At 37.7% G+C, this 26,297-nt stretch overlaps 1 protein-coding gene across 5 annotated transcripts in view; it reads right to left on the reverse strand.

Moving 5' to 3' along the window:
• The window catches only part of Herc1 (HECT and RLD domain containing E3 ubiquitin protein ligase family member 1), a 165,075-nt gene that overhangs the window by 123,403 nt on the left and 15,375 nt on the right, over positions 1 to 26,297 (reverse strand). For all 5 annotated transcript variants that reach the window (XM_052187967.1, XM_052187969.1, XM_052187968.1 and 2 more), the window contains exons 2-4: positions 13,515 to 14,470; positions 9,652 to 9,747; positions 1,422 to 1,616 (exon numbers count right to left, since the gene is read on the reverse strand). In XM_052187967.1, the coding sequence (XP_052043927.1) occupies positions 1,422 to 1,616; positions 9,652 to 9,747; positions 13,515 to 14,444 (1,221 nt within the window). In that variant the 5' untranslated portion in view covers positions 14,445 to 14,470. The remainder of the gene's footprint in view (positions 1 to 1,421; positions 1,617 to 9,651; positions 9,748 to 13,514; positions 14,471 to 26,297) is intronic.

A 26,297-nucleotide genomic window follows, 5' to 3' on the forward strand; every position in this document is an offset into this window, starting at 1 on the left:
AGAGCAGAAAATGTCATGATCCTCCATAGAAAACAGTAAGCAGAAAATATCAATGACATCTTCAGAGTAACCCCATGCTGAGTGTAAATTCATGTATCCTTTAAGGTTATCTACCCAAGCATGACAAAAATGAAACAATGGAGCTGGGGTTACGAGCCCTGGGTTTGATTCCCAACATCCTCATGGGAGATCACAACTGCCTTTAACTTCAGCTCCAGGGAATCCAACATCCTCTTTTGATTTCCACAGGCACTGTACTTACATGATACATAGACACTTGTGTATGCAGATAAAACATCCATACACATAAAATTAAATAAACAAAATCTCAAAAAAAATCTAAAAAAATAAAACAAATATCCTTCTCAAAATTGGAGAAGGAAAAAGATTTCTATAAATTCCTTAGGTCCATTAAAGCAAGAATCATTAAGATAAAAAATACATAAACACATACTCATGATGAAAAATACAATTTAATGAAAATAAAATATAAAGCTTTACCTTGGACTACAAATATAAAAAGATGGGAAAGAAGAAAAAGAATTTGATCATATAAAAATGAAATGCCATTCTGAAACGTCCCTTTTATTAATGATCACCTGTGTGGAATACAGACTAAAATCTGCTACCACTCATTAAGCTTTCTACATTTTCATTTATATATTTTCAGTTTTTGGTATTCTGAAACAGTGTCTCATTTTGTAGTGCTGGTTGGGCTGCCTCTGCCTCCTGAGTACTGACATTAAAGATGTTTACCATTATATGCTATTTCATTAGACTTTTTAAAAATTTAGGTCCTTGTATGAGCAGTGTGATTTATTGTTTTTTTTTTTTTTTAACCAAGTACCTCCTCAGTAATTTATAATGGCTTTGCAGTAATGTATATCAAATAAGACTGGAAAACCGATCTTCTCTTGGGTGATATGCATGTTTCAATGTGGCACTGAAAGCTGCACTGATGGATATGCAGTAATAAACATATCTGTTATTAATATGCTAATGTGTCTGTGCTCATTTAATGAGAAATAAAATAATTTATGGATAGATACTTTTAATATTGACTACTAGGGTATTTTCTCATGGCTGGAATGAATAGACAGCATACTAAAAATTATTCAGTAATTGTATACAAATGTTTGCTAAATTTTTTGAATAGGTTAAAATTATTTTTAAAAAAAATAAAAAACTTTAGGTCCTAATATAATATTTTGAATATAGAAATGGTATCAAAGATATGACAGACCAAAAGTGCATTTTCTGTTAAAATAAAGAACTGATGTGACATAAAAATATCATAGATAAGAAATGTCAATCAATAATTTTTACTCACTGAAAAATAATACTCAACATAACTTAAAGGCACAAAAATGTATATAAATACCCCATTATCTAACAGTTCACAAAGAATACAGAGAACTTACAGTCTGAGCATCAGAGAAACTAGGAGCCAGTTTGGGTTGTAGAATTTTCTCCTGTGTGCCTTCTACCAACTGATGGCTGCTGTTGCTGCCCCAAACATATACTTCACAGGTTTCAGAAACAATGGGAGCATCACCAGTCTGAATGCTATCTGGGCTAGCACATGTTCTTGAGTAGTCAGAAGCCATTCTACAAACCTATTAAAAATTTAAATACATACACAAAAAAAATAACCAATGGATTTAGTCTAGTTTTACATATTCTCTGAAATTACTGTCGTAACTTCTAATACTCTAAGCTATTCACATCTAGCTTTAAATACGGATAGCTAAAATACTTATTAGCTCAGAGTAAATAACTAAGATGGGAAGAAGGACATAATCAAGCCTCTTTAAAATGTTTTCACATACAAACTTCACAGAAAATCAAAATCCATAAAGACAAAGTAGGAAGAAAACATCACTAATAATCTTGTCACCTTTACATAATAAATGTTATCTTTTTTCATATGTACGTTCTTTAAGTCATTAAGAACTGACAAATGATACACTAAATAAGAACTGACACAAGACAATAATGCAAAATTTTCTGCCTACTCTTCATGCTTAAATAGACAATATCCAATATAATGTTAAAACCACAATTAACTACTTTTTTCAAATAAATATTTAAGTCCTATATCTTGTTATACAGACCAGTTACTGACCAGGCATGGTAGTGTACCCCTTTAATCCCAGCACTTGGGAGTCAGAAGTAGGTAGTCTACATAATGAGTTCCAGAACAGCCAGGGCTACACATTGAGATCTTGTCTCAAAATTATATACATGTTACTATATTTTGTCCCAAAGCAGAGGAACCAAGATGACCCTCTAACTGCTTGAACCAAGGAATGGATCTATAGCAGAGTATTAGTCTCACTGCAAATAAACTAACACTTAATATTAAGGTTTAAAGTACTTTACAAATTGATGTTGCAGGAAAGAGGAATGCCATTTTAACTTCACATCTTCTATCAATAGAGCTAAAATTAATCTTTGTATTTGCTTTCCATATTTTCTGCTATCAACTAAGTTTTACTCAACTTTCTTTTTTTTTCCACACAAAAACTCAATACAATCAACAATTAAAACTATGACTGTAATTATTGTCAATTTGTTGTTTAAAGGTTTTTTACATAAGTAAAGCAGAAAATTCTTAAAGAGCTAATATGTTTTTGTCAGCATATTAATCAGGAAGGGATAGAAGAGTTTTACTCAGAACCTTTAACTATAATGGAAAGTCATAGAGTAAGCATGTCTGACAAGGTTTTTCTAGTAAGCATGAGGACACAGAACTACCTGTCAAAGAACCTGGAATTTCACTGAAGATAAAAGGAGGATAGTGTAGCAAGAGAGTGGAATGTATCATTTGTAGACCTAGCGCTGTAACCAGGTCCTTCCTCTTTTCTCAAAAAAAGAAAAAAAGGGGAAAAGAAAAAAATACTAATGAGATTTAAAAGCACACTTTTAAAGTACAAGTAAAGCTGGAGAGTGGTTGCTCAGCAGGTATCCGTGAAAACCAGATGGCAGAACCAGCAGCAACGTGATTCTCTACACTCCAGATCTGCAGAGAAAGACTCGAGCTCCTCTTTAACATTCATAACAAACTATGTGTAGCTCCAAGAAGCACACAGTAGGTGATCACAGTGCAGCACCAATACAGACACAGCATTACCATCTGTACAGCAGAAAGCAATGAAGGGCCTGGCAGACAGCAGAACAAGAGAATCCTACAACAGCCAGTTGGGTACTCATTAGAAAGAATAGGCCAACCTAAGAAAACTAGTTAAACCTTGGAAGAGTTGTGCCCTTTCCCACAACAAACAAGACAAAGGGCTCCAGGACAATAAATAAGTTTTAAATGTTGTGGGTTATCTACCTCCTGTAATTTAAAAGAAAAAAAAAAAACCTAACCAGCCAAAATTCCCTCCCAGGAAGGAGCCCAGTGCATAGGACAAACTACTACAGAAGATTCAAAAGTGCATGGGATAGGAACAGTGGAGAAAAGAGATGGAGAAAGAAGATAAATGTGAGAAGAAAAGGCTGGGGAAGAACTATTGCTTCAAATATCATACAAGAATAGTAGAAAAGAAATCTAAAGGAAAAAAAAGAAACCACACAACATACTATCTTGAAACCCAATCCATTCTGAAGTTCAGAAAAACTAATTTCACAGAAAAGTTAATAAGAAAGTACTGGTGAACTTGAATACTTGATCATAATGATGCCTGACTAATTCCAATGCTCAAGACACAGAGGCAGAAGGATAGTAAGGTTAAAGTCAGCCTGAGTGATAGACCATGAAAAAGGAAAAGAAAAAAGAAAAACACAGGTGAGAAGAGTGGGAAAAGAGAGAAGAGAGCACAGAGAAGAGGAGGGGGGAGACAGGAAGAAACGGTGGAGGGACAAAGATGAGTAAAGAGGAGAGAAAGAATACCATCCCTATAATAAAAACATGACAGAAAAATGTACCCTCCCATGGTAAACTGTGATCTATTCAAGCCAAAAAAGATTAAGAAAATCAAACAATATGTGAAAGAAAAGAACAAATCTGAATCAGAAATGCTAGCTCTAAATGGAGCCAACACATCACGCCTCTCCAGCCAAGGCTTGGGTTTTCTCACTACAAAAGAGGCAGGAAGAATGTAAGGACCAGAGGTGCTGGATAACTTCAAGACAGGGCAGTTACACATATGAACTCACAGGGATTATGACAGTATGCATAAGACCTGCCCAACACAAACTAGATAAAAATCCCAACATGAAGGGGAATGGGTAGGCAGGAAATTCCATCTCTAGCTGAGGAACTAATGGCATTTTTTAACTGCTGGGAGAGGGAGTCAATTTTCTTTAATGGTGTCAACTATTAAATAGGTCAAAAAACTCCAAAGCAAGCCCCACTTCCAACAGTAGCTGGGCAACACAAAACATAATTTGTGGACTAAAATAAAGAGAAAACTGAAAAATGGGTTGATTAGGGAAGTGAGGGTATAGAGGGCAGACCTAAAAGGAGTTGGGAAGGAGAGAAATATCAAAATACACTATATGATATTCTCAAAGAATTAATTAAAATGTTTTAAAAAAATTTAAAGGAGTAAAGTAGAAATTTTAAACATGAAGTGTTTAAATGAAGACCAAAGTAGAAGAACAAGAATAAATAAAATTAGTATGGGGCTAGAGGAATGCTTGGTAGTTAAGAGTACTTTCTGGGGGCTGAAGAGATAGTTTAGCTGTTAAGAGCACTGACTACTCTTCCGAAGGTCGTGAGTTCAAATCCCAGCAACCACATGGTGGCTCACAACCATCCATAATGAGATCTGATGCCCTCTTCTGGGGTGTTTGAAGACAGCTGCAGTGTACTTACATATAAAAATAAATAAATTTTTAAAAAAAAAGAGTACTTGTTTGGTTTTCAGTACCCACACTGGACCACCTGTAGCTGCAGCTCCAGGGGATCAGATGCCCTCCTCAGGTCTCTACAGGTATCACATACATGGCATATGTTCACACACAGCAAATACATACATAAGTAAATAAAAATAAAAAGTCTTTTTAAAGTTAACAAGCAATGCCCTGTAACAAAAATTAAAGACATTGTAGAAATGAAAAATAAACTAAAAGTATTTTTTAACTTCAATAAAAGATGACAATGCAAAGCAAGACACTAACATACAAATAAGACTTCCTCCCAAAAAAAGAACCAAATACATTGGTGTGCAGTGGTAGCACGTCTCTGAAGGCAGAGGCAAGCAGGTCTCTCTGAGTTCCAGGCCAGCCTGGTCTACAGAGTTAGTTCTAGGACAGCCAAAACTACACAAAGATACCCTGTCTCAAAAAAAACCAAAAACAAAGAAACAAACAAACAAAAAAAAAAAAAAAAAACCAAATAGAGAGGGAGGGAAGGAGGGAAGGAATGAAGATAGTATGAAAATCTATAATTTAGAAATATTTTTCCGAAATAAAAGACATCTGAAACCACATACTGAATTCTCAGATATCTAAAATTATTACCCCAGGAAAAAATGACATCACAATGTATACTAATAAAATTACTGATATTTAAAGGGAAAAATGGGGCTAGAGGAATGCTTGGTAGTTAAGAGTACTTTCTGAAAAAAATTCAAAAAAAAAAAAAAAGAGTACTTTCTGGGGGCTGAAGAGATAGTTTAGCTGTTAAGAGCACTGACTACTCTTCCGAAGGTCGTGAGTTCAAATCCCAGCAACCACATGGTGGCTCACAACCATCCATAATGAGATCTGATGCTTTCTTTCAATTGCTTCTCATCAAAATGAGCATGTGACACATACCTTAAAAAGTGATCTTCAGACTTTGGCAATGTTTATGCCAAAAGACAACAGAGTAGCAGATTTAAGAAAAGATACTGTGAAGCAATGATTGATCAAAAGCAGATTTAAAGAATAAAAAGCACAGTAGTTATCAGCATGCAAGAACTCAAGGGGAGGATCTTCTTATTCCTCTGTGCTGTCATTGAGAATCTAGACAATAGGCTTCCAAGTCAAAAAGAAGAGGTTTGTAAAACTAATCGTAAATGAGGGTGAAAGGCAGAGACTTAGGAATGGTTCAACTCCAAAAATGAGTTAAACTAGAAAAATGGTTTTCAGTAACCACATAGCAGCTGCTGTTATTTTAAACTTGCTCTGTGTGTGCTCACACATGTGTGTGACATGTGTAACATGATTAAAACAAAAAAGGATATTCTACTTCTGTGATCCCTATATTCTTGAGAATCAGTAGACTCCATTTGAAGGAAAAAAGACATAAATGTAATGTAGGAGAGGTTAGGTGAGCAGTCAATAGCTCAGAAAGCATTTTGACTTAAATCAATGTGTCAATCACTAGCTCCCATACATACATATACACCTACACACTCTTCTTCATAGCTATGTCCACTACAAAATGCCTAGAATGATCAAATCAATAGTGAGTAAGCATCTGTAACACCCTGATTATGGCTATGAAAATCAACTTTCTCAATAAAAGAAAGAAGCAAATTTGGGGGCATCAGCTAGTTGACTGACTAGTACAAAAAGTGTATGAACATAAGCCAGAAACAACAAATAAGACAGCAAGAAAGCTACCAAAGATTAGTAGCCTCATGTCAGAAAAAGAGTTACAACCAACCCTAAAGGGACTACCACCTTGAAGAGTCTATTGCCCAAAATGAAGCAATATGGTATATAAGAACTTCACAGACTGAAACTCAAAGAAATTCAAACCTAAGTATTTAAATAAAATTAACTGGTCAAATTTGGAGGATGATTAAAGTAGTAATTTATTTAACTAAAAACTAGTCAATAAACAGTAAATGGGGAGCCTCGCATGGCAGTGCATGCCTTTAATCCCAGTGCTTGGAGGTAGGGGCAGGTGGATCTCTGAATTCCAGGCATCCTGTTCTACAATGTGAACAGGACATCCAGAGCTGTTACACAGAGAAACTCTGTCTAGAAACTCCCTCCACCCCTGAAAAAAAAAAAAATCAAGCAATTATTCTACCTTTCCTATATAAACTAGTAGAATAATTCCTTGATAAAAGAAGCAATTATCAAAAAATTATTCCAACTAATTAACAAATGGAGAAAAATAACAGAATTAGAATATCATAAAACTACCACCAACCCCAAAAAAGGGAATATGAACACATAGATTAAGAGATTTTGTTATATGCTGGAGCATCTTTTGGGTATATACCTAGGAATGGTATAGCTGGGTCCTCAGGTAGAACTATTTCCAATTTTCTGAGGAACCACCAGACTGATTTCCAGAGTGGTTGTACCAGCTTGCAATCCACCAGCAATGGAAGAGTGTTCCTCTTTCTCTACATCATCACCAGCATTTGCTGTCACCTAAGTTTTTGATCTTAGCCATTCTGACTGGTATGAGGTGGAATCTCAGGGTCTTTTTGATTTGTATTTCCCTGATGACTAAGAATGGGAAACATTTCTTTAAATGCTTCTCAGACATTCAAGATTCCTAGGTTGAGAATTTTTTGTTTAGCTCTGTACCCCATTTTTAAATGGGTTATTTGGTTCTCTGGAGTCTCCACTATGTTCATAGCAGCCTTATCAGGGAAACAACCCAGATGTCCCTCAACAGAAGAATGGATACAGAAAATATGGGACATTTACATAATGGAATACTACCTAGCTATTAAAAACAGTAACTTCATGAAATTCACAGACAAATGGAGGGAACTAGAAAATATCATCCAGAGTGAGGTAAACCAGTCACAAAAGAATACACATGGCATGTACTACTAATAAGTGGATATTAGCCAAAAAAAAAAAAAAAAAAAAAAAAAAAAAAACCTCAGAATACACAGGATACAACTCACAGACCACATGAAACCCAAGAAGGAGGAAAATCAAAGTGTGGATGCTTCAGTCCTACTCAGACAGGGAAAGAAAATAATCATGGGAGGTAAAGGGGGGTAGGGATCTGAGAGAGAGTGGGGAGAGGGAAAACGGAGCAGGGGGGACAGGATCAGGTGTGGGAGGAGACAGGGGAGAAGTACAGAGGGTCAAGAATCTGAACAGAAGTGTGTAGCAGTAGGGGAGGGGAAACTGGGGGTAGCCACTAAAAAGTCCCAGATGCCAGGGACCCAAGAGGTTCCCAGGACCCAACAGGAATGACATAAGCTGAAATACCAAACAAAGGGAAGAGAGAATTTGTAGATACCTTATCTAGTAGATAGGCCTGGCCCTGGTTAAGGGATAGGGCCACTCTCCTAACTCAAAAGGATTAATCAAGAATTGCTCCTGTCAAAAGGAAATGCAGGGACAAAAAGTGGAGCAGAGCCTGGAGGAAAGACCACCCAGAGACTACCCCACCTAGGGATCCATCCTATCTGAAGACACCAAACCGAGACACTATTGCTGATGCCAAGAAGCACTTGCTGACAGGAGCCCAGTATAGCTATCCCCTGAGAGGCTATGCCAGAGACTGGCATGGCAGTTGCCAGATGTGGATGCACACAGCCAACTATCGAACTGAGTGTGGGGACCCCAATGGAGGAGTTAGAAGGACTGAAGGAGCTGAAGGGGTTTGTAACCCCATATGAAGAACAACAATATCAACCAATCAGACCCCCCAGGGACTAAACCACCAACCAAAGAGTACACATGGATGGACCCATGGCCCCAGTTGCACATACAATAGAGGGATGCCTTATCTGGAGTCCATGGTCCTGTGGAGTCTCAATGACCCAGCAAAAGGGAATGCTAGGGTGCTGAGGCATGAGTGGGTGAGTGGGTAAGGGAGCACCCTCATAGAAACAGGGGCACAGGGGAGAGGATAACTTGGGGAGGGGAAACTGAGAAAGGGGATAACATTTGAAATGTAAATAAAATAACCAATTTTTTAAAAAAGGGATTTTTAAAAACATTTTTAAAAAGATTTTTCTATTATTATGTATAAGAACACTATAGCTGTCTTCAGACATACCAGAAGAGGGCATCAGATCCCATTACAGATGGTTGTGAGCCACCATGTAGTTGCTAGGATTTGAACTCAGGATCTCTGGAAGAGCACTCCTGCTCTTAACCACTGAGCCATCTCTCCAGCCCTTAAAAACATTTTTTAAGTGGGAAAAAAAAAATTGAACTAGAGTCCAGGCACACGCAAGTAAAAATGGCAAGGAAATTAGTTTAAAAGTCAAGACAGTGGTTCTGTCATGGAGTAGGGAAAAGAGAATGAGCAGAATGTGAACGGCCTTCTGCAGTGGGTAGCAGATTCTATTTGCTTTTCTATGTGTGTGTGCATACTTGAGAAAGTCCGTTTTCTCCTTCTACCATGTGGTACCTGGCAATTATAATCAAGTTGTCAGGTTTGATGGCAATCTTTTTTTTTTCTTTAAGCTTGGGTTTTGATTAGAAGAATATTTATTTTTACAACAATGTGTTAAGGTATATAATTACTTATAATTCTTTCTGAATTTGTTTTACTCAATAACTTTTTTCAACAAAAGTTACCAATATATGATCCAAAAGTTAAAATAACTGAAAGGAGACACACTTAAAAGTATCTCTTTCCAAGCCCTGACAACTAAACACTGAATTCCAATCTCCAGAGACAACCACTGGTACTATTTTCTTTTAGATACTTTCTAGAGACAAATATATGCTGCAACATTTTATAACAGTCATTTTTAATGCAAAGCTATAAAGATTACATACCTCTTCAAAAAGACATAATGCTGCCTCATAGAGCGAACATAAGCCTTCAGATGTTCTAGTAGGTTCTCTCCACTGACTTCGATCAGCAGATGAACCCTGTAATTAAATATTGTGGGATACAATATAGAAAGGAAACAGACATATAAGTTAAAAAAAATCTACATTAAAAACTGTTTATAAGATTAGATGTACTACCAAATCCTATTAGGATGTGAAACCAACTAAAAATGTTACAAAAATCTATTGAGTCAAATGATCAATTAAGCACCAATTGCTTTATAACTGCTTCCTTAAATAGTGAGAAAGCCATACTAAATAAAACACAAGAGTCTTCATCAGGGCAAATGCAGAATCTTGAAGACAGCAGTCTACTTCTCAGTGTATCTTTGACTCACTAAGAAGCATATATGACAAGGTATATGGCCTTGGATGGAGGAAGGGTGATTTCTGACTAGGTACACCTGTTATTTGTCCAGGAATAACAGGACAAATAGACAAAAACTAGAAAGCCAGCAATAAAATCATTCTTCTGTCACATTTTATAGCTACTATAAGATAATCATTTCTGGAAAAGGTTAACCAATTTAACAAAAGCAAGTAAACTGTATATAATATAATAAGAAAAATATGGATTTCAAAGGTAAATTCAAGGTTATAAGAATTACTTCACACAGTATGTGTGACCCAGGAATCTGTGTTATGATACTCAATAGATATATAAATCCAGACTAACACAGTTGCTGAACACTTTCAAGATCAAGGTAAATAATATCTTACCTCACAAATTATGAAATTATCTCACATGATAATTGAAAAAATATGCAAAGCACCTGATAGAAAATAGGCACTAAAATTAGTTTATTTTCTCCTCATTCCAAATAGTGAGGAGCAATGAATCAAAGAAGCTGAAAAGGCAGGGCGTGTAGAATGTTATTAAATAAAGAATAAAAAACATATACAAAGTCATATATATTAATATATATACATACATACACTAAGGATTTCTTGAGCTTATACAGTCAACTTAAATATCAAGTAAATATGTGACTATACAAGCAAGCTTATGCTAGAAGATGCTAAAATGCTGTAAGATAGAGGGGTGTGTAAAGTGCTTGCCTAGCACATTAGATTCTGGGGTAATCCTAAACACAGGCTGTGGGAATAGAAGGATGAGACAATAAATGGCAACAGTGGTATTATAGATCCTCTAGCTCCATCTCTCTTTTCCATAAAAACCAAGCACTCCTGCAGCCTCTTCCCAGGTGCCTGGTAGTTCTATGACTCCCATTTGCAGTTTTAAGTAAGATTAATCCCCTCTACACATACACACCTAAATATGCAAGGAAACATTATGGTCCCACACAGTATATGACTCTTTGGCTTACAGACTAAGCCAGACTAAATCATGTGGTATAGAACTTGCCTTCCCAACTAGAAATTTGAAAGTTAGAAACCCATGTTACACAGTCTCAAGACACTCCTATATTCATTCATTCTATCTATCTATCTATCTATCTATCTATCTATCTATCTCTCTCTCTCTCTCTCATCAGCTTCCTTCCTGAACCTGCTGTAGCTGACATGCATTTCTTTATAACAAATAGATACTGTGGAAATCAGTCAAGTCCTGGGGTACTCCTTTCCTTCTAAAGGAAAGGTGACGAGGAAGCCTCTTACTAATTTTGTTCTAGAAGAAAATACCCATGGTAAACATATAATCATATAGCCATGGTATCTAATATCTTTTTCCTCACTTTGTTTTAAAAAAAGCAATATAAAATGCATAGCTAATAAGAGGAATTAAATGACTTTTTACAGGAATATTAACTTGAGTAGATACCCAGCATTTCAAATTTGAAAGGAACAAAATCTGAAAGTATGAAAGAAGCAAAAAAATAGAATGAGGGAAAAAAAAAAAGATGTTCAAGTAACATTACTTTTTAAATAAAAATTTTAAAAAAGAAAATTAGCCAGGCAGTTGTGGCACACACCTTTAATCCAAGCACTCAGGAGGCAGAGATAGGAAGATCTCTGTGAGTTCAAGACCACCCTGGTGTACAGAGCTAGTTCCAGGATAGCTAGGACTACATGGAGAAAAGCACACACAGAAGGAAGGAAAGAAGGAAAGGAAGAAGGGAGGAAGGGAAGGAGGGAGGGAGGGAGGGAGGGAGGTAAAGGGGAAGGGGAAGGGGAAGGAAGGAAGATAAAGTGACCAAACATTTATAGTTCAGTTCACAAATACAAAACATATACCAGATAAAAAGTTAAATGCTTCTGCTTTGGAAGTATTTTTAATGAAATATTTTTATTAATCAAAAGCTTTGCATTTCACTTGGTGATGGAGAGAAGGTTTGAAATATGTAAATACAGCAAGTGGCATTTTGGGGATTTTAAAATACATTTGTTAGGTTATATTGGGCAATAAAAGGTACATGAACTCACTCACTCACTCTCCCCCCTTCTTCCCCCCTTACACACACACACACACATACACACACCTGGAAGGACATGACGGCACATACCTTTAAGTGGATCTCTGTGAATTCAAGGCCAGCCTGGCCAATTCAGGGAGTTCCAGGGCAGCCAGGAATACACAGTGATGCCATTTAAAACACACACACACACACACACACACCAAAGACAAACAACAAAAATCTGATCAATTTAACTGAACTTATACCTAAGTCAGTTTATAAGTATTTGAGGCTTAATATTTTAAAATTCAAACTTTTATTCTTGAATTTCAAAGTTATTACAGTTCAGTCTTTCAAATTCTCAAAATTTATCATATATATGTTTATTCTTTAATATAATATTCAAGATTATGATGGTGAAGGGATTCACTTCTACTGACAACAAACTCTTCACAGACTTCTGCTTAACTTACTATTCCTGTTTATTCAGGTCTCTGTTCAAATGTGACAACTCAGAGTCCCAACCTGACCATCTTAACTAAAACAGCATACCTTATAATTTTCAAACTATCATTCTCTTCTTTCCTCTTAAAATGTCTCACCTGAAATTATGATTTATTTTTTACTTATTTCTATGTGTACAGGTATTTTGCCTACATGTATATCTGAGCACCACGTGTATGCAGTAACCACAGAGGCCAGAAGAGGGTACTGGATCTCATGGAACTGAAGTTACAGATGGTTGTAAGCCTCCATGTGGGTGCAGGGACCTGAACCTGGGTCCTCCCCAAGAGCAACAAGCTCTTAAATACTGAGCCATTTCTCTAGTCCCCTAAATTTATGAATTTCTTCCCTGATCATCCTAGCAAGATGTGAACTCAGTAAGAGCAGAAACTTTATCTCTAGGGCTGCATCCTCAGGTCCTAAAATAATACTTAAAACATAGTACATAATATTTGAAAACTAGAAAAAGGCCTGCTATGATGGTGTGCACACTTGTAATTGCAGCACTTGGGAGGCAGAAGCAGAAGGATCAGGAATTCAAGGCCAGTCACAGCTACATAGTAAGTTTAAGGCCAGACTGGGAAAAAAAAAAAATGGAAAGGATGAAATTGAAGATGCTTTTAAAAGAAAAACTGCAATATTCACTAGCCAAGGCCTCTCATTTTACACATGAATGTAAAGTTCGGTTAAGTCTCCAAATCCACTAAAATAAACTAACACTTAAACTATAAACTCAGCTTCTGATCTAGGAGCCTTCACTGTAATAACTATCCTATCCTTATAGATCAATATGTGTAAATTTCCCCCCACAGCACAAAAAATATTTAACCAACTTAACATACCAAAAGAACCCTCAAATGTCTTACAAAACCACAAAATTATTAAAAGCAGGGTTGACTAGCTATCAATTTTTCAAAGTTGACAATTGGGATACATGGTACATACCAAAGAACGCCTCATCTGCATTAATATAGCCATAAAGCAGTCAAAGCTGATCATTCCTTCCTGGCTTGATAGTAGTTTGTTTTTCTCCATAGTATATACAACTGCTGAAGCCCCCAAAGCCATTTCTATCCATTCAAGAAGATATCTCAAAGAGCCTCTCTGAGCTGCTAAACCAAGCAGCAACTCAGAAGCTAATCGACGACCTAAAGTATCTGCTCCAGAATTGGGAATAGTTACTCCTTTAAGAAATGTTGTGACTTGTGATAAGCAGTCCAAGCCCATAGGAGGAATCTTGCTTTCGTTTGCCAAAGACAATGGAGGCAAAGAGCTTACAACTTCAATTGCAGTATGAATAACATCGTTGCAGAGACTGAGACCAGGTCCCGACACAGGCATCATCCAACTCTGTCTCAGAAGTGCAAATAACAAACTTAGACCAGTTCGGACACCCATTTCTATAAGTGCATCAGTGCTTGACCGGGGGCGTTCACTGACAGAATGGACATCTGCTGAACCAGAGTTGCTCTCTGGAGAATGCTGCTGCTGTTTCACTTTGCCTTTGTCATGGTACTTATTAGAAAGTGCATAAAAGACACGCTGGAGTACAAGCAGTCGTTTTCGTAGAGCCCCAGCAAATGGAGAATCTGAACATACCATCTTTGCTAGTGCTAGCTGGCTGCTAAGAAGGGCATCCAAATAATGGTCCTGCTCATCACTTGAAAGAGACTCACGTTCAAAATCAGGCAACTGTGGTCCTTTGAGGCATAAAACCTGTTGAGGCAAAGGTACTACTTCCTTATTGCTGACCAGTTTAGAATACAAAACGGTAACTCCCTCTCTTGTAGCAATAGATTCGCTGTCCTCTGTGATCCAGGAGCTATTCAGATGTTCAAGCCATTTCAGTTTCACTGGTGGAACCATAGTCGCCATGTTGATTTATTCTTCAGCCATTAGTTCTACAGAGAAAGAAAAGGTAAATGAAAAAACTAGAACAGATGACTCCCAAAATGTTTCTGAACGTACATATAATATTACATTCAGTGATTTCAAAACTAGTAAAATGTAAATGAAGCCTAAGGTTTTGCTCATAGTATATGCAATGGTTATATTTTAGCTTTGATAAATGTATCATGATTATATAAGACATTAAATAAGACAGAAATGTGTAAAGGTTTATGGAACTAAAACTTGCAAAATTTTAAAAAGTTAGTTTTGAAAATGGCATTTCATTCTTTCATTTTAAGACAGAGTGAGGGGTATGTTCAATGGCAGAGTAATTATATACTGTAATATGAAGCCCCATGTTTGATCCCAAGTCTAGAAGGAAAAGAGGGTCTACAAACAAAATCTGACACTTATTATGATGATTTAAAAAAAAGGGGGGGAAGAAGAACAAGAAGAGTTTTCTAATGTTCTATACTTATCATTCTTAAATTTGTTTCAAGAAAATGAAAAGCAATTTCAAAACATAAAGTGCAAACTGCTGGGTGTAGTAGAGGATCCTTTAATCCTAGCACTTAGGAGGCAGAAACAGGTGACTTTGGGAACAGTCTGGTCTACATAGCAAGTTCAGACCAGCCAGGGCTACAAGTGAGACCTTGTCTCAAAAGAAAAGAAAGAAAAAAGAAAAAAAGTAAGAGGATTTTAATATATCTCCAAGTTCAGAAACCAGTACTATTTCACTGCTCCATATCCTTCCCTGGGAAAAAGGAATTCTAAGTACAGTATAAGGAATTCTAAATTCTATATGAGGAAGGAACAAGTGTTAGAGCCTGTCAAAATATAAATGACCCTACTCACCAAAGTGCTTCTTTGAGAAGTGTACCAGCTCCTGCCTGATTCCTCTCCCTAGAACTCTTTCTTTAAGGTGATGATCCCTCTTTACTGGCTAATGTAGCTTACATATTAAACTTCTAGACCACAGGTTCTCCTCATCTCCAACTCAGTACAAACACAAACCAGAGTTGACATGCTTAAAGTCTCAATCGGCTGATCTGAGGTTCAACAACTAACTTCTTAGAATCAGAAATCAAAGATCTTCCACTTGTCTTCCTCCCTGTCTCATTTATTCTTTTCATATCTGAAAGTTTTTAATAATGAACCTTTCAAAAAGCCCTTGAGAAAACTGCTTCTAATAACTTAATAAAATCCTTTCTAGCCTTTCTTCAACTTTTACTTCAAAAAACTTATAGGGCTTTTCAGTTACTAGTGCATTCTAATTTTCTAACAAAATACCTCAAAATAGACTTCGAACTATAATTATGGAGGATTTTTAAATCACCTAATAGGTAACACAGACCTCAACATCAAAACCCCGTTTCACTCAATTTTAACTCCCTAGCATGCAACCTAAATCATCACCACAAAGTTTGCTAAATTACTAATTAATTACAATTACTTTCCTCAATATTAAATCATTCGGGTAACCAAAAACGTACATGATAGGGTTATTACTATACTATCATTTAGTAGTTAGGTACTATTCTTACTTCATTAAAAGTATAAATAAAACATTTTGCCACTAGACTTTGGGAGGGAGGTCCAATTCCAAATGCAATGTCAAGCAAGGGGTCACAAATAGCTGAGCATAGTGACCTGTAATCCCAGCACTCCAGAAACAGAAACAGGAGAACCATATGTGTGACACCACCTTGGACTACATATGACTTTCAGGACCAGTCTAAAGTAGATAGAGAGAACTTGTCTCAAAAAAGGTTATCTGAGCCAATGGAGATGGTGCATACCTATAGTCCTGGCACTCAGGAGGCAGAGGCAGAGCCAGAGGCAGGTGGATCTCTGAGTCTGAGGGTAGCCTGGTCTACAGAGTGAGTTCCTACACAGAAAAACCCTGTCTCATACAAAAGAGGGGAGGGGAGGGGAGGGGAGGGGAGGGGGAGGGGGAGGGGAGGGGAGGGGGGGGAGGGGAGGGGAGGGGAGGGGGAGGGGAGGGGAGGGGAGGAGAGGGGAGGGGGAGGGGAGGGGAGGAGAGGGAAAGGGGGAAAAAAGGAAAGGGGGGAGGAAAAAAGGAAATGAGGAAAAAAGGGGAGGGGAGGGGAAAGGGAAGGGGGAGGGGAGGGGGAGGGGGAAGGGGAAAAGGGAAGGAGGGGAGGGGAGGGGGAGGGGAAGGGGGAGAGGAGGGGAAAGGGAAAAAGGGGGGAAAAGGGAAAAAGGGGAAAGGGGGAAAAGGGGGAAAAGGGAAAAGGGGAAAAGGGGGGAAAAGGGAAAAGGGGGGAAAGGAGGAAAAAAGGGGGGAACAGGGGAAAAGGGGGGAAAGGGGAAAGGAAAGGAAAGGAAAGGGGGAAAAGGGGGGAAAGGAAAGGAAAGGAGAAAGGGAAAGGAAAGAGGAAAATGGAAAGAAAAGGAAAAAAGGAAAAAGGAAAGGAAAGGAAAATGGAAAGAAAAGGAAAAAGGAAGGAAAGGAAAAAGGAAAGGAAAAAGGAAAGGAAAGGAAAAAGGAAAGGAAAAAGGAAAGGAAAGGAAAGGAAAGGAAAAAGGAAAGGAAAGGAAAAAGGAAAGGAAAGAGGAAAGGAAAAAGGAAAAAGGAAAAAGGAAAAAGGAAAAGGAAAGGAAAGGAAAAAAGGAAAGGAAAGGAAAGGAAAAAGGAAAGGAAAGGAAAAAGGAAAGGAAAAAAGAAAGGAAAGGAAAGGAAAAAGGAAAGGAAAGGAAAAAGGAAAGGAAAGGAAAGGGAAAAGGGGAGAGGAAAGAAGAATGATTTGGTTGATAAAAATCTATGTGACATGGAATAAGAATTTTTTTAAAACTTAGAATCTGGACTCTCTCAAGAAGCCTGCACCCATATCTTGGCTGTATGCTAGCCTTTCTTTGGCATTTCTCTCCCTTAATGCCTGTGTTTAACAAATTCTGTTGATTTCATGAAGAATAAAATAAGGAAGTTTTTTGACAATTTACTATAGAAACCAAAATTCTGTGGTGAAAACAGCCAAGAACTGATCTCTTCCCCCCTCCCATCCCCTTTCATGGCTGTACCTGCAATATTCTGATTCCTGGAAAGAGTCCCTCCGTAAATCATTTGCATATGCAGTTCCTTCTACTTAAGAACCTGCCCTCACCCAGTCAATATCTAGTGCAAGATCTCAGTTTAAACAGCTCAACACCAGAAACTTATTACTCTGGACTCAGTAAATTAACTTAATCATAAATTATCACTTCCTCGGGGAGATCTATCCTTAATTGTACCCACATGAGAACAAGCCCATCTTTTAAAATACACAGCAACCACTTCTTTAAATCCATAACACCTTTCACAGTTTGCAATTATGTACTATTTATCTAGTTATCCGCTTAATGTGTATTTTCAACAAAGTGAAAAGTATACTGTTTAGTTTTTATCCCTGTTTCCTGATAGTTTCTAAGACCCTAGAAATGTCCTACAGGGATGAGGGGGATTTTTTTTTGATATTCACAAGCAAGTGCCATTCTAACATATCTGAATGTATGCTCAGGTGACTGGGGCTCCTAGTGAGCTCCATTCTGAAGGAAACAGGTATCAAAGAAGCCAACCAAGTGAGTAAAGGATTAGAGCTTCTATGCCTACCTCCAGGCAAAGCTACTCACTTCTCCGAGCTCAGGAAGAGAGCCAATTTCCAAAGTTCTGCAGCTTTACTTCCAACATGTGCTGCAGCAGGTTCATTGCACTCCAACTCCAGGCACCAGCTGATTTGTTTGGATTCTTTTACTCAGATAAATTGTTAAACAAAACTGTACAAGAGGAGACATTCTTGGGCTGAGCACCTGCATAAAGTTTTGCAACCCAAAACATATAACCATCAACAAGCTATCACTAAGTCATTATCTCATCTACATAAAGAGCAGGAAACAGCCACATAAAGAGCCAGTCTTAGGCATATGACAGAAACCCTTTGCTGTATCACACACATGCAAAGGAGATTTAAAGGACCAGTTTAATTTGTTCCTTATTTCTGCTTGCTTCAGCCCTTTTCTGTCCATAAGGCTGATCTTCTCTGCTCAGCTCACTGGAACACTCAGTCTAGTAACAGAATGAGATGTTGCCTGATTCAGGAATCACATATAAAACCAAATTAAATCTGTAACTCAATTTCTTCTTACTTTGTCTTCTGATAAAATTATCAATGTTTAATCGCACAAAATCAACAATGTTTGTGATTATCACTATTTAAAAGAAAATGCACAAACAGGGAAAAGACTCACTCCATTTGCTACAAACTGTTTTACTACATCAGTAAGAACTAGTCAACAAAGCAAAAAGTTAATGTGCTTATTAAGCACATAAACAACTATAGACAAAACAGAACCAAATTAATTCTATTATAGAACCACTAATTCATGATCCTGATGAAACAGCTAAATCCTGGCAAACTGCTGTTACTTTGTTTTTAAATCTATAATGATGATTTATCCTACTAATAGTGCATTTGTCTTTTTCTTTCTTCCTGATACAATGCACAAATTCAAAATTATCAAAATCACCAATAATAACACTATCAATATTTTCCTGAAACCAAAAAAAAAAAAAGGCTAAAAGACTTGTGAAGAGAGTTAAGCAAGTCCTTAAAATGGTTCCTTCGTGTGAATTTACCAAATTCTGAAGCTTTTATACACTCTCCAGATAAACAAAGCAATGACAGCTGTCATTATTTATTGAACAATTTCTACAAGGCAGGAACTATTACTAGATGGTGAAGACAACTCTATGAAGCAAGTGCTCAAATTACCCCCACTTGCCAGCAAAGGAAATAGAAGCACAGAGAGGTTAAAGAGTATGCCAAGGTCCAGTACATTCTTACTACAGCTAAGTAAGAATTCAAAGACAACAGTTTGACATCTGACCTTTCAAGCAGTAAGTCACAGTTTCTGACTGTATCAGAGGTAGTTTAACCGGTTCTATATCACTCTAAATTTTTTAATTAAAAAAACCTCAAAATGTTTCAAAGAATCAAATGTAAATTCATCTCATTCTAAAAGGTCTATTGTTATGATTTAAAATATGTTCTTCCTAACCACATACTCAAGATTATTAAGAGATGTCAGGGCTGAAAGAGAGGTAGGGTGGTATCAAATCAGACGACAACCAAAGATTTTTCCCAATCCTATTCTGAATGTTGCAGGACAGATATGCAACAGCTTGGGAGACCAAGACAAGAGATACTTGAGCTTAGGAGTATAAGGCCAAGGGCTGGGAGTAACAGCAAGATTCTATCTCCAAAAAAACGAAGAGGTCAAAGTGAAAGAGAGAAGAAGGAAGAAGAGAAATGAAAAAGATAGAGCGGAAAGAGGAAGAAAGCATTGGGAATGGAAGGGGGGGGGCCTGGGGAGATAACTCAGTCAGTACAGAGCTTGCTGCACACACATGAGGACCTGAGTTCAGAAGTCCAACACCCAAGTAAAAATAGAAAACCACGGCACACCTCTGTAACCTGAGCACTGGGAAGTTAGAGAGGCTTACTGTCCAGCTGGATCTAGCCAATCAGTGAGCTTCAGTCAGTCCAAAAACAAAGTAGAGAGCCATCAAGGAAGACCTCTGACCTCCACACAAGCATAGACACACACACACACATACACACAGAGTTGTATAAATGTACCTCCCAACACACACACACACACATACACACACACAAAACTAGAAATCAAATTTATTGAATTAGAGATCATAAAGCTGGCCAGGCAGTGGTGGCCCACGCCTGTAATCCCAGCACTTGGGAGGCAGAGGCAGGTGGATTTCTGAGTTCAAGGCCAACCTGGTCTACAGAGTGAGTTCCAGGACAGCCAGAGCTATACAGAGGAAAACCCTGTCTCGAAAAAAACCAAATCCGAGAGAGAGAGAGAGAGATATTATAAAGCTAAATAATCAAGGTTTGTGATACTGGCATCAAGATAAGTCAACAGAACTTAATGGAGAATACATAAGGCGACTCAGGTAAACCAACTGTCTTTTTTTTTTTTTATTCGATATAATTTATTTACATTTCAAATGATTTCCCTTTAAACCAACTGTCTTTTAACTGACATACTAAGGCAGTTTCGTTTCTTTTTCAACAAAAGGCACTCAAACAACTGATTATACATAAAGGAGTAAAATGAAGCTTACCATACACAAAGTCAATTCAAATTTGCTTAATGAACCAAAATGTCAGAGCTAAGCCTGACATCCTTTTAAATCCTCAAAAGAAAAATAAAGGCTATACATGGTGATTGCATACTTACAATTCCAGCACTCAAGAAGATGCCAAATGTGAGACCAGTTTGGGCCACATAACAAGTAATGAAAAAACAAACAAACAAACAAACAAACAAACAGAAAATGCCAGCAAACTTAGACCTGATTAAGATAAGAAAAACCATAACTTGGGACAAATCACACTTAAAACTTTCCAAAGTTTTTTTTTTTTTTTTTGGTTTTTTGAGACAGGGTTTCTCTGTGGCTGCCTGGAACTCACTCTGTAGACCAGACTGGCCTCAAACACAGAAATCCGCCTGCCTCTGCCTCCCAAGTGCTGGAATTACAGGCGTGCACCACCACGCCCGGCTTCTTTCCAATGTTATTATTAAAACTATATATAGATTGCAGAGATGGCTCAGCAGTTAAGAGCATTTGCTAGTCTTGCAAAAGACCTAGGTTCTGTGGTGCTGGAGAGATGGCTGACCTAGGTTCAGTGGTTAAGAGCACTGACTGCTCTTCCAGATGTCCTGAGTTCAAATCCCAGCAACCATTGAAAGGATAGAAAATAATACAGCCTAATTCTAATGACCCCAAGAAGTCAGAAGTTTAAAATGCTATCTCGCTTTGTTAGAAACTAAAAGGTCACATTCCAGAGCCTGCCCTTTGTTTAGACCTAGCAAAAAGGCCTTGAATAGGTGATCCTGGCCCCATAAGGTAACTGGAAATGGGCTAAGCTTATCTTACTGCTTACACCATTACCCCTATGCAGGAGTTCACGCAGCTATAGACATTCAAGAAAATAGGAAACTAATTGGTCCACTGAGAGCGGCTTTGTTGTAAACTTATAAAAGCTGTCGCAATTCGGCACTCGTGGTCCTCAGTCCTCACGGTGTATGGCTGTGGAACCCATAATTCTGTAATAAAGAAATCCTCATGCTATTGCATAGAGACCATTTCTCGCGAGTGATTTGGGTGTCGCCTTCTGAGGTGTGGGGTGCTGGGGCACCCTCGGTTTTGGGGGGTCTTACACCATCTGTAATGGAAATCTGATGCCCTTTTCTAGTGTGTCTGAAGACAGCCACAGTGTACTTACATAAATCAAATAAATATATCATTAAAAAAAAAAAAGACCTAGGTTCTGTTCTCCACACCCACATAGAGGCTTACAACTGTAACTCCAGTTCCAGTTCCAATACCCTCTTCTGGCCCCCACGGGCGCCATGCAAGCATGTAGTGCACAGACATGCACACATGCAAAACACTCATATACATAAAATAAAACTATCTTTTTAAAGCAAAGAAAAACAAACAAAAATATAGAAAATTAAAAGTCAGGTCAGCAAGCAGTTATGCAGGTAAAACAAAGCATTTGCTGTGCAAGCCTGGCAGCCTGGTTCCAATTCCCAAATCACATGGTGAAAGGAGAGAACCAACTTTTTAAAGTTGTCCTCTGACTTCTACACACATCCAGTGACGCACGCACGCACGCACGCACGCACGCACACACACACACACACACACCAAAACATATACACACATTTTTTTAAATCTTTAATAAAAAAATTATCAAGCTAAACTGAAAAAAAACTATTTGCAAACCATGTATCCAATAAAAGATTTATAACAAGAATATATTTTTGTCAGGTGTGGTGGCGCACATCTTTAATCCTAGCACTCAGGAGACAGAGACAGATGGATCTCTATAAGTTTCATCCAGGCCAACCTGATCTACAAAGTGAGTTTTGGGCCAGCCTGGGCTATTACACAGAGAAACCTGTCTTTAAAATAAAAAAATAAATTTAAAAAAAAAAGGAATCCTAGAAGAGAGATGCAATGGCACACAGGTACAGTCATAAGTACTCAGGAGGCTGAGGAAAGAGGATCACTGAATCCAAGAGTTAAAGATTAATGTGGCCAACATAGTAAGATACCCTCCCTCAGCTCAAAAGCCAAACAATAAAAAGAATCTTTACAACTCAATAATAGAATACCTCCACTTTTAATTGGGCAAGATATTTAAATAAAAATGTCACCAAGATACATAGTCAAATAGTCATAGAAAATGATACCCAACATCATTAGTCCTTAATGAAATGCAAATTAAAATCACAATAAGCTCACTAACCTCAACAAAATTTAAAAACACAACCAATACCGAGTATCTGTGAGGACACAGAGCATGCAGAAGAGTCACACATTGCTAACAGAAATGTAAAATGAAAAACTACTTGACAATTTAGTATAAAGTTCATTAAAAACAGACATTGTACTTTCATAATACACTATTCCTTAGGTATTCACTATATATTTACACATGACCTCACAGCAGCATCAGTCATAACAGCTAAAACCTGAAAACTCAAAAGTCCTTCAATAGAAGAATGTGGGTTGAAGAGAAGGCATAGTAGTTAAGAATGTACACTGCTCTTTCAGAAGACCTGAGTCCAATTCCCAGCACCCACATCAGGCAATCACAACTACCTGTAACTTCAACTCCAAGAAATCTGATCTTTAACCTATGAAAGCACTAGCACTTGTGAGCACATACCCTCATGCACACACATAATTACAAATTATAAGAATAAATCTTTGTGGCAGGTTATAAAATCAACTCAAGCAAATCAGTAGCCTTCCTATACTCAAAGGATAAGCAGGCTGAGAAAGAAATTAGGGAAATGACCCCCTTCACAATAGCCACTAATAGTATAAAGTATCTTGGGGTGACTCTTACCAAACATGTGAAAGATCTGTATGACAAGAACTTCAAGACTCTGAAGAAGGAAATGGAAGAAGACCTCAAAAAATGGGAAAACCTCCCATGCTCATGGATCGGTAGAATCAATATAGTTAAAATGGCCATTTTGCCAAAAGCAATATACAGATTCAATGCAATACCCATCAAAATCCCGACTCAATTCTTCACAGAGTTAGAAAGAGCAATTATCAAATTCATCTGGAATAACAAAAAACCCAGGATAGCTAAAACTATTCTCAGCAACAAAAGAAATTCTGGGGGAATCAGTAGCCCTGACCTCAAGCAATACTACAGAGCAATAGTGTTAAAAACTGCATGGTATTGGTACAGTGACAGGCAGGAGGATCAATGGAACAGGATTGAAGATCCAGAAATGAACCCACACACCTATGGCCACTTGATCCTTGACAAAGAGGCTGAAAACATCCAATGGAAAAAAGATAGCCTTTTCAACAAATGGTGCTGGTTCAACTGGAGGTCAGCATGCAGAAGAATGCAAATTGATCCATCCTTGTCTCCTTGTACTAAGCTCAAATCCAAATGGATCAAGGACCTCCACATAAAGCCAGACACTCTGAAGTTAATAGAAAAGAAACTGGGGAAGACCCTCGAGGACATCGGTACAGGGAGAAAGTTTCTGAACAGAACACCAATAGCGTATGCTCTAAGAGCAAGAATTGACAAATGGGACCTCATAAAATTACAAAGTTTCTGTAAGGCAAAGGACACCATCAAGAGGACAAATCGGCAACCAACAAATTGGGAGAAGATCTTCACCAATCCTACATCAGATAGAGGGCTAATATCCAATATATATAAAGAACTCAAGAAGTTAGACTCCAGAAAACCAAACAACCCTATTAAAAAATGGGGTACAGAGTTAAACAAAGAATTCTCACCTGAAGAACTTCAGATGGCGGAGAAGCATCTTAAAACATGCTCAACTTCATTGGTCATTAGGGAAATGCAAATCAAAACAACCCTGAGATTTCACCTTACACCAGTAAGAATGGCTAAGATTAAAAATTCCGGAGATAGCAGGTGTTGGAGAGGGTGCGGAGAAAGAGGAACACTCCTCCACTGCTGGTGGGGTTGCAAATTGGTACAACCACTCTGGAAATCAGTCTGGCGGTTCCTCCGAAAACTGGGCACCTCACTTCCAGAAGATCCTGCTATACCACTCCTGGGCATATACCCAGAGGATTCCCCACCATGTAATAAGGATACATGCTCTACTATGTTCATAGCAGCCCTATTTATAATTGCCAGGTGCTGGAAGGAACCCAGGTATCCCTCAACAGAAGAGTGGATGCAAAAAATGTGGTATATCTACACAATGGAGTACTATTCAGCCATTAGAAACAATGAATTCATGAAATTCTTAGGCAAATGGATGGAGCTAGAGAACATCATACTAAGTGAGGTAACCCAGACTCAAAAGATGAATCATGGTATGCACTCACTAATAAGTGGATATTAACCTAGAAACCTGGATTACCCAAAACATAATCTACACATCAAATGAGGTACAAGAAGAAAGGAAGAATGGCCCCTGGTTCTGGAAAGACTCAATGAAGCAGTATTCAGCAAAACCAGAACAGGGAAGTGGGAAGGGGTGGGTGGGAGGACAGAGGGAGAGAAGGGGGCTTACGGGACTTTTTGGGAGTGGGGGGGCTAGGAAAGGGGAAATCATTTGAAATGTAAATAAAAAATATACCAAATAAAAAAAATTTAAAAAAAGAGAAAAAATAAATAAATAAATAAATAAATAAATAAATAAAACCTTTTTAAAGAGATGGATGTAAGTTACAGTCTATCTACAATTGCATACTACTCAGTAACTGTTTAAAACATAAGTTGATAAGAACAACATGAATGAATCTGAACAGCATTATGTTGAATAAAGTAAGCAATACTGGGAAGCAATATTAGAAACATCACAAAGTTGAGGCCAACCTGGACTACATAACAAAATCTGTCTCATAAAAGAAAAACACAGCATAACTAATTTCCCATATGTACGTGCATATATATGTATGTATTATGTATGTATTAAATTCTTGACAATGTAAAACCAATGTGATAAAAAGTAGACCACTGCTTACCACTGCCTAGGGAACAGATAAAGAACAGTTAACAGCAAAGAGTACAAGGAAACATTTGAAGAATGAAATGGGTTGAATGTGACAGTTAAATCACTTTAAATATTTGTCAAATCCTATCAAATAGTTATGATAAATTTTACTGTATCTTAAGTTTGCTCCAAAAGCAGTGAAAAATAAAGGAAAACCCCCAGTGATTTATAGGCCCTTTCCTCTTGTCCATTTGAGGCTGGTAGTTCCAAAACCCCTTCCTTGGTCAGCATCTCTGCAGAACAGCAGTTTTACATTTTATAATGCCTAAGTCACTGTCTCTTATCCCCATTTCACTATATCCAAAATTAGTCCCAGCATCTCTTCCTTTAACTTCTTGGTAGTGGCATGGCAACTTCTTACATATTGCTACTGGCCCAGCCTTGTAACGCCTTTCATAATCTGCTCTGGAAAGTACCTGAAGAGTCCTAAAGATTCTTGTCTACTTCTGCCAGATTAATCTGAAACTCTTGTTTGTCTGTTTGTTTAGTTGCTTGCTTTTTCGGACAGGGTTTCTATGTAGCTGTGGCTTTCCTTGAACTCCCTTTGTAGACCAGGCTAGCCTTGAACTCATCTGCCTCCCAAGTGCTGGGATTAAAGGCATGTGTCATTATCCCAGCTCTAAAACTCATTTCTAACATTCAACTCTATCACTGCCGATATATTACAAAGTGAAAGCTCTGTTTCCTAAGCCATTATTATGCAGATAGTCTATTCAAAAGCAGGCTGGTTCCCAA

Source organism: Apodemus sylvaticus, chromosome 7 (assembly GCF_947179515.1).
Source record: "Apodemus sylvaticus chromosome 7, mApoSyl1.1, whole genome shotgun sequence".
NCBI classification, from domain to species: Eukaryota; Metazoa; Chordata; class Mammalia; order Rodentia; family Muridae; genus Apodemus; species Apodemus sylvaticus.